A 16,748-nucleotide genomic window follows, 5' to 3' on the forward strand; every position below is an offset into this window, starting at 1 on the left:
AATGTGCCTCCCCACATAAGGATAAATTCAGAGGCAGGTGATGCAGAACTACTGTGGGCAGTCTGGGACCCAAACATTTCTGCTTTTCTGCTTTGCCGTCTTCAGCATGTTGGCTTTCATCCATATGTTTGTTGTTTCATGGTTACTATATGACTGCTCTGTCTCCAGACCCCCTGTCTGTGTTCAGGGCAGGAAGGAAGACCAGTTGCATCTTTACCTTTAATCTGGAAGAACAAAAATAGCCAAAAGATTTCTGCTTACATCCCATCGGCCTGAATCCTCATATGGTACCTTTAGTTGCAAGGAAGATTGAGGAAATAGGTATCGTGTCTTTGGCTGGGCACGTGGATCTCCCAGAGTCACAGTTCGTTAACAGGGATAAAGGGCAGAATAGATTTTTGGAAGATAGCTTATAGTAGGTATTCATAATTCTTACCCCAAAGTGAATAAGTCACTGTATTATTTTGTTTACTTTCTCACAAACCAGAGGCTAATAGAAATCAAAAAGAAGATAGTAAGCCAGGATTGTTTGGTTACATTGGGTACAGTGCCAGTGAGAGCAAAGTTTGTAATTAGCACTGATGTGGGCTCTTTACACAAGCCCTGAAATCACTTTAAGAAAAAGTAATGTATCATGGGGATTGGGTTGCAGAGGCATCAGTGGAAGGGAGGGAATAGGAGGTATTGCTGCTAGATGTGCTGGGAGGGAGTAGATGGAGAGGAAGAGAGAGTGGATGTTAGAGGAGAAAGGAAGGAATCACATTGATTATTTGTGTGCTGGGCATAAAAGCCTTTATGTTCATTTATTTCAACCTTACAACAACTGTGTCAGGTAGGAGTTATATTTTTCCCATTAAAGAAGAGAAAGCTGAATCCCTGGGAAGTTAAATAACTTAATCAAGGCCTATCCACCTAGGAAGTGGTCAAGCTAGAGATTGCACCCAGGACTGTCTGACCCCACGGCATCTGCTCTTTCTACTGTACCACAGTATCCATCATCATTTAATACATGCTTTCTACTTTTTTGCCAAATAGATGACCTCTTACAGACGATTCAGAGTACATCTGGATTAGCTGTTATTCTTTTTATTAAGGCTATGTTTCATCCACCTGAAAAGATTGCGGATTTGGTAAGTCCATCTCCTTTTTAGAATTGTACTTTATTGATAGTTAGACACGTTTTTCTTTCTTTTTTTTTTCTTTTTTTTTTTTTTATGGTACGCAGGCCTCTCACTATTGTGGCCTCTCCCATCGCGGAGCACAGGCTCCAGACGCGCAGGCTCAGCAGCCATGGCTCACAGGCCCAGCCGCTCTGCGGCACATGGGATCTTCCCGGACTGGGGCACGAACCTGTGTCCCCTGCATCGGCAGGCAGACTCTCAACCACTGCGCCACCAGGGAAGCCCAGACACATTTTTCTTTTTAAGATTTTTTAGATGTGGACCATTTTTTAAAGTCTTTATTGAATTTGCCACAATAGTGCTTCTGTTCTATGTTTTCTTGGTTTTTTGGCCTCGAGACATGCAGATCCCAGCTCCCAACCAGGGATCAAACCCACACCCCCTGCATTGGAAGGCAACGTCTCAACCACTGGACCACCAGGGAAGTCCCAACACATGTTTTAAAAAATATTTTTAGGGACTTCCTGGTGGCGCAGTGGTTAAGAATCCACCTGCCAATGCAGGGGGCACGGGTTCGATCCCTGGTCTGGGAAGATCCCACATGCTGTGGAGCAACTAAGCCGTGCGCCAGAGCCTGCAAGCCACAATTACTGAGCCCTCATGCCACAACTACTGAAGCCCCTGCGCCTAGAGCCCATTCTGTGCAACGAGAAGCCACTGTAATGAGAAGACTGCGTACCACAGCGAACAGTAGCCCCTGCTCGTCGCAACTAGAGAAAGCCTGCACGCATCAACGAAGACCCAACGCAACCAAAAATAAATAAATTAATTAGAAAAAGTTTTTTTAAAGAAGTGAATTTAAAAGTTTTTTGCATAGTCAGAATCTTTCTGGTAACCTTTTTCCCTTATAGTTAGTGACTTCCAAAAATTTGGATAAAGCAGAAAGAAGACAATAATAGTCACCTGTAAATCTGTCTCACAAAGATAATCATTATCAACATTTTGGGGTGTATATCCTTGTTTTTTTCTAGTGTTGTTTGTTCAGTTCCATCTCTCAGTATCGTAAAAGATATTTGTGTTATTAAAATTAGAGATTAATGTATAGATATATACAGTAATAACTTTTTGATAAATGTTATCTTTATTAAGAATAACCCAAATATTGTACTAGAATCAATTGTTCAGGGAATTTGATTGTATGGAAGGTGTAAGTTGATAATACAGTTCTTGTATTTAGTACTAGCAGTTTTTTTGTTCCTTACTGTTTTATCTAGGAACTTATTTTAGTTCTTTACTAAGAGCAAAATGGCTTTATACAAAATAGATGTATACTGTTTTATGAGCTCACACAAAGTAATTATCATTGGATAAAGTTAAAAATTTTAATTTCTCAAATCACCTCTAAAAAAGCATTAGTTAATAATCTCATCCACCTGCAGGTGGCAATGTGTTGCACTCTCCCAGTACATTCAAACCAGCAAAATGGTTCATGTATTTAGATTCAATTTTTTTCCTCTTGATATAATAATTTTAACACTTGTGGGTTTTTCACCTTTAGATTCAGTGTTTTTCCTAGGACATTTCAGGGGAAAGAGAATTTTGGATTTATGTTTTGGGATATCTGGAAAGTTTTAGAAGCTTTATGTGTATCAGCTCTGTCATATTTTTCCAGATTAGTAGTTTGCTCCTCCGTTCAGTGGACCACACCAGCATCCCCGAGTGGCTTTTGAACTGCTGCAGGAGCCTTTGTGGTGCTGATGTCTCCCAGTCAGCTCTCTTATTCCTGTGTCAGGGGACACTCACCATGTTGGATTGGCAGGATGGGAGGATGGGCCCCAGTGGGGAGGCCCTGCTCTTGGATACTGTGCGTGTTCTGTTCACCTTGAGTTCACAGTGAGTTTTGTCTCATATTTTGCTTTGCTTGTCAGATATTTAAAAGATGGCAGCTGAGCTGGCTTACTTAGTAATTCAATGAAAAGTGGTCAGGATAGGGCTTCCCCGGTGGTGCAGTGGTTGGGAGTCTGCCTGCCGATGCAGGGGACACGGGTTCATGACCCAGTCCGGGAGGATCCCACGTGCCATGGAGCGGCTGGGCCCGTGAGCCATGGCCGCTGAGCTTGTGCGTCCGGAGCCTGTGCTCCGCAACAAGAGAGGCCACAACAGTGAGATGCCCGCGTACCACAAAAAAAAAAAAAAAGTGGTTAGGATAATCTTAAATTAAAAGGGAGATATGTGTAGGGACTGAAGTGGGTATGAAAGTAGAACAGGAGAAAATGGGATGATGGGAGAGAGAGAGAGAAATTATTGGTGCAAGTTAACCTGTAGCGAACACTTGTAAAATTAATTTTAACCTTCAGTCTTGCATTAGATAATGCAAGCATTTAAAAAAAATTATAAGCACTTCTATACATATAATGCTTTAGAGTTTACGAATAACTTCAGCATAGGTAGTTCAGTGTGATCCTCACATGTCTGATAGATAGGATAGGAAATCTAATCTGTTGAATGGGTAAAGTGAAGCTTAGAAAAGTAAATGCTTACCTAATAGCCTATTGCTTTTAAGCACCTAAACCAGAAATGTAATGAGGTCTTCTGACTTCACTGGATTGTATTTTGTGTTTTTTTGATACAAGTTGTGCATATTTTAAAGTAATTTAAAAATTATTCTTCATTGTTTATTTTATAACGGTTTATTGAGATATAATTTACATACCATATAATTCACCTATTTAAAGCATGTAGTTCAATTTTTTTTTAGTATGTATATTTACAGCGTTGTGCAGCTATCATCACAGTCAACTTTAGAATATTTTCATTACCCCAGAAAGAAGCCCCATTCCCACTAATATTCCCTAGCCCCTCAGTATATTTTAAAACACCTGTTAAAGATGCATCTCAGTCAAAATAATGAACATTTCCATCACCTGCAAAAGTTTCCCTGTGTCCTTTTATGGATTAGTTTTTATGAAATGGAAAGATTCATATGCAAATTTGAGATCTGTTTTGGCTTTGTAATTTTTTGTTGTAAATTTAATAATGATTCAATTTTCTGATCATTCTTTATATTTTGTATTGATATTTTTAAAGTCTGAGTGATTATAAAATGAAATTCCTTTTACTAGTCAGTATAAAATAATATGACTTATTTTTCTTCAGGATCAAGGAGTCAACTCTGGAAATGTTTCTGTCTAGAATTTTGGCATCTTGGACTAATTCAGCTATACAAGTCCTTGAATCAAGTTCCCCAAGCCTAAAGGACCGTCTGAATGGGAATTCAGATGTGGTTAGGAGACTTTTGGAATATGTCTATACCCACTGGGAACATCCATTGGATGCTTTGAGACACCAAACCAAAACCATATTCAGAAATATTCTCCAAATGCACCAGCTTGCCCTGCAAGAGTCAGGTTCAGATTTGGCTGCTGATGGTTTCATTTTTCAACTGACTGAGAGTCTTCTGCGATTGGAATGGCATAGTAAAGGAAAGTACACATGCCTTGGTTGTTTAGTAGATTACATAGGAATTGAACATATTTTGGCATTAGCTAAAACTATTCCATCGCAAATCTTAGAGGTGATGGGGGACCAGTCCTTGGTGCCTTATGCAAGTGACCTCTTGGAAACCATGTTTAAAAGTCATAAGAGTTGTTTGAAATCCCAGGCTGTTGACAGCACTTGGATTGACAAGTGGCATGAGACTTGGGTTTCTCCTCTCCTGTTTATACTGTGTGAAGGAAATCTGGATCAAAAATCTTACGTGATTGATTATTACTTGTCAAAATTATTGAATTGCAACCCTGAAAGCTTAAGCTACATGGTAAAGATTCTTCAGACTTCTGCTGATGCTAAAACTGGTAAGAAAATGAATTTTTTTGTTTTAGTAATTTCTAGTTAGGATGCTTAACTTTAGGTACCTAGGCAAATTTAAATATTATCATTTCTGTTAATAGTAAAGGAGGATATTAAATATAGAAATTTTGGGTTGAAACGAATGTTCCTGTACCTAGCTGAATAGAGTTTTTTGGCTGAAGTCATTTCTACAGGCTAAGGATTGATCCCAGTTATGATTATGAGGTTTCCTTTATTACTAGGTTTTAATTCATTTTACCAAGTTTTTATTATTTGGTTGTCAGACTGGAGTAAACGTTTGTGTGTTTTATATAATTTGCTTATTCAAGTGATTGAAATAGTAATTAAAAGTTGTTTTAGGCAAGGTTAAAGACAGGTAAATTGGCAGTAGCAAGTATTTGTCTCTGGGAAAGAGATAAAAAATTTAGAAGCATGACCCCAGGAAACAGCTCTCTCTGGTCATTTAGAATAAGCATAAACATCCCACTGAAACTCAGTAACCTTGAAAGAATCACTGCATTGAAGCATAATTTAGTAATTAAGATATAAAACGATGATCCTGACTCCTCATGTAAATCTTAAAATTATCATATTCTGTTTAACAAAGCAGGAATATGGTACCCTCCACCACATTTTAAGAGTATTTCTAACTAAAATTTAAGTTAAAATCTTTCAATCCTTCAAAGCATAACCATGAGATAGCTGGAAAATTTGATTCCTGTACACAAAAATGAGCCTTACTTATAATTTTTAACAATAATCATCCTTGCATTTTTGAGAAGCCGTCTAGAGCTGAGGATCCGTGAATCTGTTCTGAAGCTAGGCAGTCTTTATTTTAAATCAAGATGTCCTGTGAGCCAGAGCTCCCTGTCCCCTTAGTAACGGCTGATGTCCTGGACTCTGAAAGCATCAGGTTCTTTGTGATCCCCCTTTTATCTCCTTTGCTAAGAAGAAACAGTAACTCCAAAATATACAGATAGGTTCAGTGTTTGTTTTTAGAGAAATAATGGTCTTTAGCCACTGAAGTGTTTTTCCTATTTTCGGCTGAAAGTCATTTTAGTTATTTTTATTGTTTTAAATATTGCTTCATGGGCTTCCCTGGTGGCGCAGTGGTTGAGAGTCTGCCTGCCGATGCAGGGGACACGGGTTCATACCCCGGTCCAGGAAGATCCCACGTGCCGCGGAGCGGCTGGGTCTGTGAGCCATGGCCGCTGAGCCTGCGTGTCCGGAGCCTGTGCTCCGCAACGGGAGAGGCCACAACAGTGAGAGGCCTGCGTACCAAAAAAAAAAAAAAAAAAAAAAAAAAAAGATAAATATTTCTTCACTTGATTTTTTTCCTGATTGACGTGATGGTCTATTTTCTGTCAAGGGAAAGGTAAAAATATTAGCCAAAAATTATGATTTTTTTAAGTTAACAATAAGTGGATTATGCTTACTGAAATTATTGATTTAAGAACTATTAAATCCTTTTCAATAATGATTTTATAATAGAAACACTAATTCATGTTAGAATTTAGCTTAAAATATGATTTTTGTTTCTTGAAATGTTAACTGGAAACATGTGAATTTTGTAGTTTTTAAATAGCACAGTGGTGGTCTTTGTTACTGTGTTTTGAACCAAGAGTAATCTTTTCCATCCTTAGGGTCTTATGACAGCAGAGGGGCTCTGGGAGCTTTGATGGCTTGTCTACGAACAGCTAGAGCTCATGGACATCTTCAGTCTGCAACTGATGCCTGGAGGGACCTTGTGTCCAGTGCAAGAATAAAGCAAGGCTTAATTCATCAGCACTGCCAAGTAAGTAAACAGAATAACTGGGAATTCATACATGCGGTAGATCCCTGATTCATTTAACAGTGCGATATAGAAGCCCCTACATTATGCCCAGCACTGTTTTAAGGGCTCCATAAGAAGGATGAATAGAAAGGGAAGAGTATAGACATTGCACTCAGGCTGCTTAAAGTTTAGTTGAGAGAATAAGGAAACCTGCCTAAGACAACTGGAAACTCTTAAAAGACAAGGCAGGTACAAGTGTACCTTTATGCATAAAGACTGGGGGAGCTTAGAAGAGATTGATCTGAGTATAGATGGTGGTTGAGTAGGAAAGTGATACATGTGATCTGAGGAGGGGAAGCACTGGCGCCTACTCAAAATGGAAGGACACAGTAAACAAGGGCTGAAGGGTGACTAAAGACATCGTTTGGCAGGAGTGGAGTATTTTGTCCATTTTATGGAAGCCTCCAATGCTTGGTTGAAGACTTCAGATTTTATCCAGTTGGTAACTGGGAAGCAGAGCCACTCTGCCTTCAGCCAGGAAGTGGCATAAATGGAAACAGATATGAGTTTCCAGAGTGGGAGCAAAAAGAAACCAGTGAGATGTTCAAGACAGTAATTGGAGAGTGAGATGATGTGGTCCTGGGGCAGAGTGGTCACTGAGAAAAAAGAATGAAGTTGAGCATTACTGTGGAATAAGCATCTCTAAGATTTTTGACTTTAATAAAATACCCAATTTACACATTTAATAAAATAATTTTATAGGAAATAACCACAGGAACTTTGGGATTATGGAACCTTTCTGAAGTACACATGGGTAAACTGAGATTTACCTTCCCTCCCCCCCCCCGCCCACCTTTGGTAGCCTGTGTAAATAATTAAACCCGTCAAGTGGTTTAGGCTTTGCTTATTTCATTGAAAAATTAACATTTTATTGCTTGGTGTATTTTAGGTACGGATCGATACGTTAGGCTTGCTTTGTGAAAGTAATCGAAGCACAGAAATTGTTTCCACAGAAGAAATGGAGTGCATTCAGTTCTTTATCACATACAATCTTAACAGTCAGTCTCCAGGAGTGCGGCAACAGATTTGTTCTCTTCTTAAAAAGGTAAAATTTCTCCTCCGAAAGTGTAGGAAAGTGGTGAACTTTGCTCTGGAATTATTTTTAAAAAGAGCCCAGATCCGAGGAGAGTGTGGGAATAAGGGTCATGGGATTGGAGTACCACAGCTCTTCATGGCCCTTCTGTGAACGCTTTGTTCTGTGATTCCATAAAGTTCATATTTGGGGTTAAAATCCAGAGTGAAAAGTCCTTTCACTTTGGTGTAATAAGTCAGCCTTGAACTCTTTTTTTGAAAGGAAAAAAAAAATCTAGCACTGGAGTTTTCAGGGTATAAGGTATTTTAAGAAAACTTTAGTAAGAGGTGGAAGGAGGTCTTTGTATTTTTATTGTTCCTGTAAGTGCCTCAAGAAATAGTCATTATTGAATAATTCAGCTTGAATTAATCACCTGATACACTTCTAGGGTGAAGAGTGGGTAGAGAGTAGAAGTGAGTATATCATCTTTAGGTTCATGCTGACCTAAAGGAAATAGAACTGTGGCTTTATGACTGTGGATTCTGATTTGCAGTAATATTTGGTTTTTGGTTTTTAAAATGTAAAGGTTAATTTTCTGTTGAGTTTAAAAACCAGTATTCCCCTTGCCTGATGTTTTAGTCTAAAGAATTTAGAAAGTTCTTCCTTTGCCTTTTAAGCTGATGTTTAAGGTTAATGTGGCTTATGTATGCTTCATTTTTCTTCTTCTCAAAGTTGTTTTGTAGGATACAGGAAAGTTCTCAGGTACTTTATAAACTGGAACAAAGTAAATCCAAACATGAACCAGAGAATGAGTTAACCAGACAGCACCCTTCTGTATCTTTACAGCAATATAAGGTAGGTGATAAATTTCTAGATATACAGATTTTTAAGAAACCTAAAACAATTTTGAATAAACATTAAAGAGAAGTAAATACTCTTGGTGAATAGTGTTTCTGTGCTTTTTTCCTTCAAGCTGGGTTGTACATATTCCTTCTAGTGCTTTGGAACTTCTCTTAAGGTAGCCTGAGTTGCGGAACCAGTGCTGGACTTGAAATCTGTTATAGAATAACATTCTGGGAAAACTGGACAGCTACATGTAAAAGAATGAAATTAGAACACTCCCTAACACCATACACAAAAGTAAACTCAAAATGGATTAAAGACCTAAATGTAAGGCCAGACACTGTAAAACTCCTAGGGGAAAACATAGGCAGAACACTCTGACATAAGTCACAGCAAGATCCTTTTTGACCCACCTCCTAGAGAAATGGAAATAAAACCAAAAATAAACAAATGGGACCTAATGAAACTCAAAAGCTTTTGCACAGCAAAGGAAACCATAAACAAGACGAAAAGACAACCCTCAGAATGGGAGAAAATATTTGCAAATGAAGCAACTGACAAAGGATTAATCTCCAAAATTTACAAGCAGCTCATACAGCTCAATATCAAAAGAACAAATAACCCAATCCAAAAACGGGCAGACAACCTAAATAGACATTTCTCCAAAGAAGATATACAGACTGCCAACAAACACATGAAAGGATGCTCACCATCACTAATCATTAGAGAAGTGCAAATCAAAACTACAATGAGGTATCACCTCACACCAGTCAGAATGGCCATCATCAGAAAATCTACAAACAATAAATGCTGGAGAAGGTGTGGAGAAAAAAGAACCCTTTTGCACTGTTGGTGGGAATGTAAATTGATACAGCCACTATGGAGAACAGTATGGAGTTTCCTTTAACAAACTAAAAATAGAACTACCATATGACCCAGCAATCCCACTACTGGGCATATACCCTGAGAAAACCCTAATTCGAAAAGAGTCATGTACCACAATGTTCATTGCAGCTCTATTTACAATAGCCAGGACATGGAAGCAACCTAAGTGTCCATCAACATATGAATGGGTGAAGAAGATGTGGCACATATATACAATGGAATATTACTCCGCCATAAAAAGAAACGAAATTGAGTTATTTGTAATGAGGTATCGGATGGACCTAGAGACTGTCATACAGAATGAAGTAAGTCAGAAAGAGACAAAACAAATACCATATGCTAACACACACATATATATGGAATCTACAAAAATTAAAAATTGTTCTAAAGAACCTAGGGACTGGACAGGAATAAAGACTCGGACGTAGAGAATGGGCTAGAGGACACGGGGAGGGGGAAGGGTAAGCTGGGACAAAGTGAGAGAGTGGCATGGACATATATACACTATCAATTGTAAAATAGATAGCTAGTGGGAAGCATAGCATAGGGAGATCAGCTCGGTGCTTTGTGACCACCTAGAGGGGTGGGATAGGGAGGGTGGGAGGGAGACACAAGAGCAAGGAGATATGGGGATATATGTATATGTATAGCTGATTCACTTTGTTATACAGCAGAAACTAACACACTATTGTAAAGCAATTATATTCCAATAAAGATGTTAAAAAAATAGAATAACATTCATGAGCTAACCTCGATGTTTTACAGCTTATGTGAGCCAGATGAATTTAGTACTTTAAAAAAAGGTAATTGGCAGCCCTGATTCCTTCACCCCTACCCGGGGTAGATGACTGCTGCATCTGAGTGTGTTTCCCCTTTCATCTAACATGATTTAACAGTAGCTTGATGTTTGTGACTCCTGGCCCATGGTCCAATTACAGAGCTTCCTCTCTATCCTGTTTTTTGGAGTGAACTTGAAGAATAGGACTGGATTTCAGGCCACCAGGTTAATGTCATGGATGGATCCCCAGTTATAGCAGCTCCAGTCTGGGCCAGGGCTCAGCTTGACCACCTTCAATTTCTGTCCCATCGGAACAGAATGAGCTTTCACTGGTTTCTTACTCCAAATCTTTCCTCTCAGAAGCAGATGCTTATTTTCTCCTAAGACCCAGATAGAGGACAGAGCTCATCTATTTTATTTCATTTAGGGAAACAAGTATAATAAGTGATATATTGGAACCATGCTATACTTATTACCTACTAAAGGTTAAAAATCATCTAAAGAAGAACATTCCTATACAAAGCTGAAATCAGCTTCATCTTCGTAAAATCTCAACAACAAAAGATGAGAAAGTCACAACCTAAACTTGAAGGACATGATCAGTAACAATTCTGCCACTGACTACTTGGCTTACTTTCATGAGTCTACTTAGCTATAAGTGGGATGAGTAACCTCTGTGAAATGGTTAGTTTTGAGGATTAAACAAGAAATGTTCTTTGCAAACTCTAGATCACTCTAAAAAGCCTTCCTGGGCATCATTAAAAGTAACTAGAGTACAGAGCATTTACTGTGTGTGTAACAGTTATGTTTTAGCCCTTTTTAGATCATTGCTAGATGATCTCAGAAACACCTTGCTTCTTTTTGCAGGGGATAAAATGACATTTGTGAAATCTCAATTAGGTACTTAGAAACACAAAACTGATTTTGTGGTGTGACATTCTGAATTTTCATGTATGCGTGGTTTCTTCGTTTTGCTTATGAATATATATTTTTTGAAAACTAGTCCTTTAGAGTCTTGATCTGAGTCAGTCTCATAGTTCTGATATTTTCTCCCACCTGTAGGCTCTTGTGGCTTTTGGAGGTTGCAACTTCGGAACTGTTGTATCATCGTCATTAGAATAGTGGGTGTTGTGTGCGGTGTGTGGTGGACTCAGTGCCAGTCAACAGACTAAGTGCTGGGAGAAGAGAAGGCTATGAGTGGGAAAAGGTGTCTTCTAGTCTAGTGAAGGAGGTTATTTCATACTCTAGTATAATAGAGTACTTAAAAATGTTAGCTAGAGTACTTTCAAGTATAAAATGCTTTAGATCTGTGTTCTCCTTTAATCTTTAATAATGAAACTGTGAGATGGGCATTATTATCCTCACTTAACAAGTCAGATAAGTGAAGCTTGGAAAAGTTGAATAAGCAAACTATCCAAGGGTCCTCAGCCAGGAAGTGGTAGAGCCTGACTACAATCTATATCTGCTCTGGACAACCAAATCGGAATAGTTTCTTCCCTAGTACCAGCTTGAGGGAAGGCTTGGAGGTAAGACAGTACAGGGAAAATTTGGAGAATGGTGAATTCACTAGTATGAATGACATATAAGATACCTGAGGGACAGAGGATTTTTTTTTTTTGGCCACGCCCCACAGTATGTGGGATCTAAGTCCCCCAACCAGGGATCAAACCCATGCCCCTTGCATTGGAAGCACAGAGTCCTTTTTTTTTTTTTTAACTCTTTGTTTTTTAAAAAAATATTTATTTATTTATTTGGCTGTGTCGGGTCTTAGTTGCAGCATGCAGGATCTTTCGTTGCAGTGCGCAGGCTCTTTCTTGCGGCGTGCAGGCTTCTCTCTCATTGTGGTATGTGGGCTCTAGAGTACACGATCTCTCTAGTTGTGGCACGTGGGCTCTAGAGCACTCGGGCTCAGTTGTTGCAGCATGCGAGTTCCACGGCATGTGGGATCTTAGTTCCCCAGTGAGGGATCGAACTCGTGTCCCCTGCATTGGAAGACAGATTCTTAACCACTGTACCACCAGGGAAGTCCCCGGACAGAGGAATTGAATAATGGGAAATGAGTTAGAAAATCAATTTGGGGATGGGTAGCAGAGAGTTTTGAATGCTAGGCCATGGTATCTGGAATCCTCACCAAGGACATTAAAAGGGACTAGAGCATATATTGAGCCCTTACTATGTGTGTAGTACAGTGTGTTCAGGACATAAATGTCTAAATTGTGGTTCCTGCCTCCATTGTGGTTACAGTCTGGTTGAGGGAAAGAACAACTATATCTGAAAATACAATTGACAGTGCAGTTAGGATAAGATAAATCCTAAAGGATGAACTTGTTGCCATTTAATGTGAATACTATACTACTCATTTATAATTAACACTAGTTTAACTGGGATATTTTCAATAACTACCCTATTCCTTTGAAACCCAATAGAATTAATAAACTAGTAAACTCTTACTTAGGGCTTATAAGGGCCTACAGGATAAATCCCCAAGATTGTATGTCCTTAACCAAGGAAATGAATGCAGGAATCCTATCTAAAGATGGTTGGGACTAGGGCTGCTTATATGCTGCTTAGTTACAAATATATGTTGTCAGGGCATAGCAGCGTATGAGAGGCTTGAGAATCGCTTTTCCTTATATGTTTTTCCTTTGGTCTTATGGAGAAATTATTATTATTTTTAATTAGAGGAAGAAGACTTTATCCTGGATAAACTATTTCCCACATTGCTTTTTTTATTGCATTTTACTAAAAGTTTTCATTTCTAATCATTTGTATAAACAGAAAGGTAGAATAGGAGTCTCAGAGAGGCAGATAGAAGACAGTGGAATAGCTAGATCTTTGTCATGAAATATGTCATTATAGCCAGATACCAAGTATTTATCAAATGTATCAAGTAGTATATATTGGATACGTCTTTGGTCATTTTAAAACTTTAAAAAAAAGTATATATACCTTTGATGCCTGAATGCTTCTAGTGAAGAAAATCAATATTCATATAACTTTAACACAAGTCAGGGCAGAATGGATCATGTTTTCACCAGAAAAATGTTTTTTCTGGTCTGGACTACATTTAGAATTGTACTTTTTGTTGTTGTTGTTTTTTTAACTTAAATCAGGTATAATTGACATAATAGTTTCAGGTGTACAACACAGTGGTTAGACATTTGTATATATTGGGACATGATTACCACATTAAGTCTAGTTAACATTTGTCACCATACAAAGTTAGAAAAAGTTTTTTTTCTTAGCAACTTTCAAATATACAATGTAGTAGTATTAACTATAGTCCCTCTACTATACATTACAGCCCATGGCCTATTTATTTTATTTTATATCTGGAAGTTTGTATCTTTTGACTCTATTCACCCATTTTTCCAAGTCCTCCCCCACCCGACCCCTGGCAGCCACCAGTCTGTTCTCTGTATTTATGAGGTTGGTTTTTGTTTTTAATTTTTTAATTCTATATAAAAGAGAGATCATTAAGTCTTTGTCTTTTTCTGTCTGATTTATTTATCTGTTTATCCATCCTTGGACACTTATGTTGTTTCTATATCTTGACTGTTGTAAATAATGCTGCAGTGAACATGGGGGCACACATATCTCTTTAAATTAGTGTTTTCGTTTTCTTCTGTACTTCTTGTTGACTCTACAAAGATAGGGTTCACTGAAGTCATGAGCTCATGGTCAAGGGTGCCAATCTGAATTGTCAAGCAAAGTGAACAACTAATATTGTTTTAAAAAATCTTTTCTCTCTAAATTAGAAAAAATATCACTCTTCAGAGTAATAGTAGTGATACTTTCAAGATAACCTATTGTGAGTTAGCTCAATTATATTTACTGTAATTTTTCTTTTTTAGAATTTCATGTCATCCATTTGCAACAGTCTTTTTGAAGCATTATTTCCTGGCTCTTCCTACCCAACTAGATTTTCAGCTTTAACCATTTTAGGCTCAATAGCTGAAGTTTTTCCTGTGCCAGAAGGTAAGTTTTCAATCATGTTTGGGGAAAGTATTTGTTTTCTTGCAAAACATACTTTTTCAATATTTTGTTTTACTTGAAGTTTCAGGTTTGTTGTCTTTTGTTTAGATTCTTATCGAAGGTGTAAGTCTCATTATATAATTCTTATTTGGACATAATTCAATTTGCCAGTAAGGGGCATAAGGGAGAGAAACTTTACAGTGATTGTTATTTGCTGACCCGAAACTAGAGTTTTCATGGATTATGCTTATTATGAGATGAGCTGCTGCCCTCATTCCCTTAATTTGTATGTTGCTATTTTAGGATAGTGCCCAATCTGTTCTCTAAGTTTAAAAAATTAAAATAATAATAGTTTCTCTTATGTATAACATTCCTCAGTGAGTCTCTGTGGTTAAAATGTGGTTTCCCTTATATGCTGTCTGTTTCATAAGTCTGAATCTGGTTTTGGAAAGACAATATAAGGATGTCATTTCCAGGCATTCTGGTTTAATCATACCCTTTGTATCTCCTCTGTGGGGTACTCAACAGGATGAATATTTAACTTCTTTCTTTGCGTTGTTTTATTTTCCTTTTTTTAAAAATATTTATTTATTTATTTTTGGCTGTGTTGTGTCTTCATTAATGCACACAGGCTTTCCCTAGTTGCCGCGAGCGGGGGCTACTCTTCACTGCACTGCATGGGCCCCTCATTGCAGTGGCCTCTCCCGCTGCGGAGCACAGGCTCCAGATGCACGGGCTTCAGCAATTGTGGCTCGCGGGCTCTAGAGCACAGGCTCAGTAGTTGTGTCGCACAGGGCTCAGCTGCTCCGCAGCATGTGGGTTCTTCCCAGACCAGGGCTCGAACCCGTGTCCCCTGCATTGGCAGGCGGATTCCCAACCACTGCACCACCAGGGAAGCCCTTATTTTCCTTTTTGACAAGAAATGATTCTTTTTATCTCCATACATGAATGTATGTGTATTTTAATGATGATTTCTTGTTTGTGCTCAGTCTTGCTTGACGGTGGACGAACAGGAAAATGTACTGCTCTTTTGGAGGGAATGGCCAAAGGACCAGGGAACTTTATAGTTGGACTGTTTTTTTTAGTTTAAATTTTTAGGCAAAGTATAATTTTTTGGCAGTTATTTGCTGTTAATACAGACTTGCTTCATTTGAAGAACACCAGTTTTTTCAAGTTTTTGTTTTGAAAAAGTTGAAACTAACAGCAAAGTTTCAAGAATAGTTCAGTGAACAAACAAAGTTTCAAGAATAGTTCAGCCATGAACCCTCTACTTAGATTCGTAAGTTATTTTGCAATATTTGCTTTACCTCACTGTTTCTCTCTCATTAATTTTCTTTCTTTAAAAAATTTGTTTTATTTTTGGCTGCGTTGGGTCTTCATTGCTGTGTGCAGGCTTTTCTCTAGTTGCGGAGAGAGGGGGCTACTCTTGGTTGCGGTGTGTGGGCTTCTCATTGCAGTGGCTTCTCTTGTTTTGGAGCATGGGCTCTAGGCGCATGGGCTCTTCAGTAGTTGTGGCACTCGGGTTCAGTAGTTGTGGCTCGTGGGCCCTAGAGCGCAGACTCAGTAGTTGTGGCGCACGGGCTTAGTTGCTCCGCGGCATGTGGGATCTTCCTGAACCAGGGCTCGAACCCATGTCCCCTGCATTGGCAGGCGGATTCTTAGCCACTGTGCCACCAGGGAAGCCCTCTCATTAATTTTCTAACCATAACACAATGATCAAATTCAGGAATTAATGTTGATACAATGCTGTTATCTAATATACAATCCATATTCAAATTGTACCAGTTGTCCTAATAAGTGGCTTTTTGTAGAAAAAAATTTTTTCCCCACAATCCAGGAACCAGTCTAAGGTCACACATTGCATTTAATTGTTATGCATCTTGAACTTCTTTCAATTTGGAAATTTTCTTATTTCATGACATTAACATTTTGGAAGAATGTATCTCAGTTTGGGTTTGTCTGATTGTTTTCTTATGACTTGTTTCATGTTATGCATTTTTGGCAGGAATACTGCATAGGTGATATAGTTTCTTTCTCAGGGCATGGTAACAGGAGATACATGATGTTAGTTTGTCCCATTATTCTTGATAAATTGGATCACCTGATTAAGTAAGTGTAGTAGGACAAAAAATGACCTCCAAAAGAAACCCGTACCAAATCCTTAGAACTTGTGAGAGTGAACCTTACTTATTTAAACCTTACTTATTGGGCTTCCCTGGTGGTGCAGTGGTTGAGAGTCCGCCTGCCGATGCGGGGGACACAGGTTCGTGCCCTGGTCCGGGAAGATCCCACATGCTGCGGAGTGGCTGGGCCTGTGAGCCATGGCCGCTGAGCCTGCGCATCTGGAGCCTGTGCTCCGCAATGGAAGAGGCCACAACAGTGAGAGGCCCGCGTACCACACACACAAAAATAAATAAATAAATAAATAACACCTTACTTATTTAGGGGTTT

The 16,748-nt window shown here is 38.7% G+C and overlaps 1 protein-coding gene across 8 annotated transcripts in view; it reads left to right on the forward strand.

Annotated features, from left to right (window-relative positions):
• Nucleotides 1-16,748, forward strand: part of THADA (THADA armadillo repeat containing) — a 313,717-nt gene that overhangs the window by 19,049 nt on the left and 277,920 nt on the right. For all 8 annotated transcript variants that reach the window (XR_012325717.1, XM_073791400.1, XM_073791399.1 and 5 more), the window contains 7 exons: nucleotides 1,036-1,130; nucleotides 2,794-3,014; nucleotides 4,278-4,975; nucleotides 6,614-6,765; nucleotides 7,694-7,849; nucleotides 8,549-8,671; nucleotides 14,177-14,300. Coding sequence is in view for 7 of the 8 variants with exons in the window: in XM_073791400.1 (XP_073647501.1) it covers nucleotides 1,036-1,130; nucleotides 2,794-3,014; nucleotides 4,278-4,975; nucleotides 6,614-6,765; nucleotides 7,694-7,849; nucleotides 8,549-8,671; nucleotides 14,177-14,300 (1,569 nt within the window). In the remaining variant the exon portion in view is untranslated. The remainder of the gene's footprint in view (nucleotides 1-1,035; nucleotides 1,131-2,793; nucleotides 3,015-4,277; nucleotides 4,976-6,613; nucleotides 6,766-7,693; nucleotides 7,850-8,548; nucleotides 8,672-14,176; nucleotides 14,301-16,748) is intronic.

Source organism: Tursiops truncatus, chromosome 14 (assembly GCF_011762595.2).
Source record: "Tursiops truncatus isolate mTurTru1 chromosome 14, mTurTru1.mat.Y, whole genome shotgun sequence".
NCBI lineage: Eukaryota > Metazoa > Chordata > Mammalia > Artiodactyla > Delphinidae > Tursiops > Tursiops truncatus.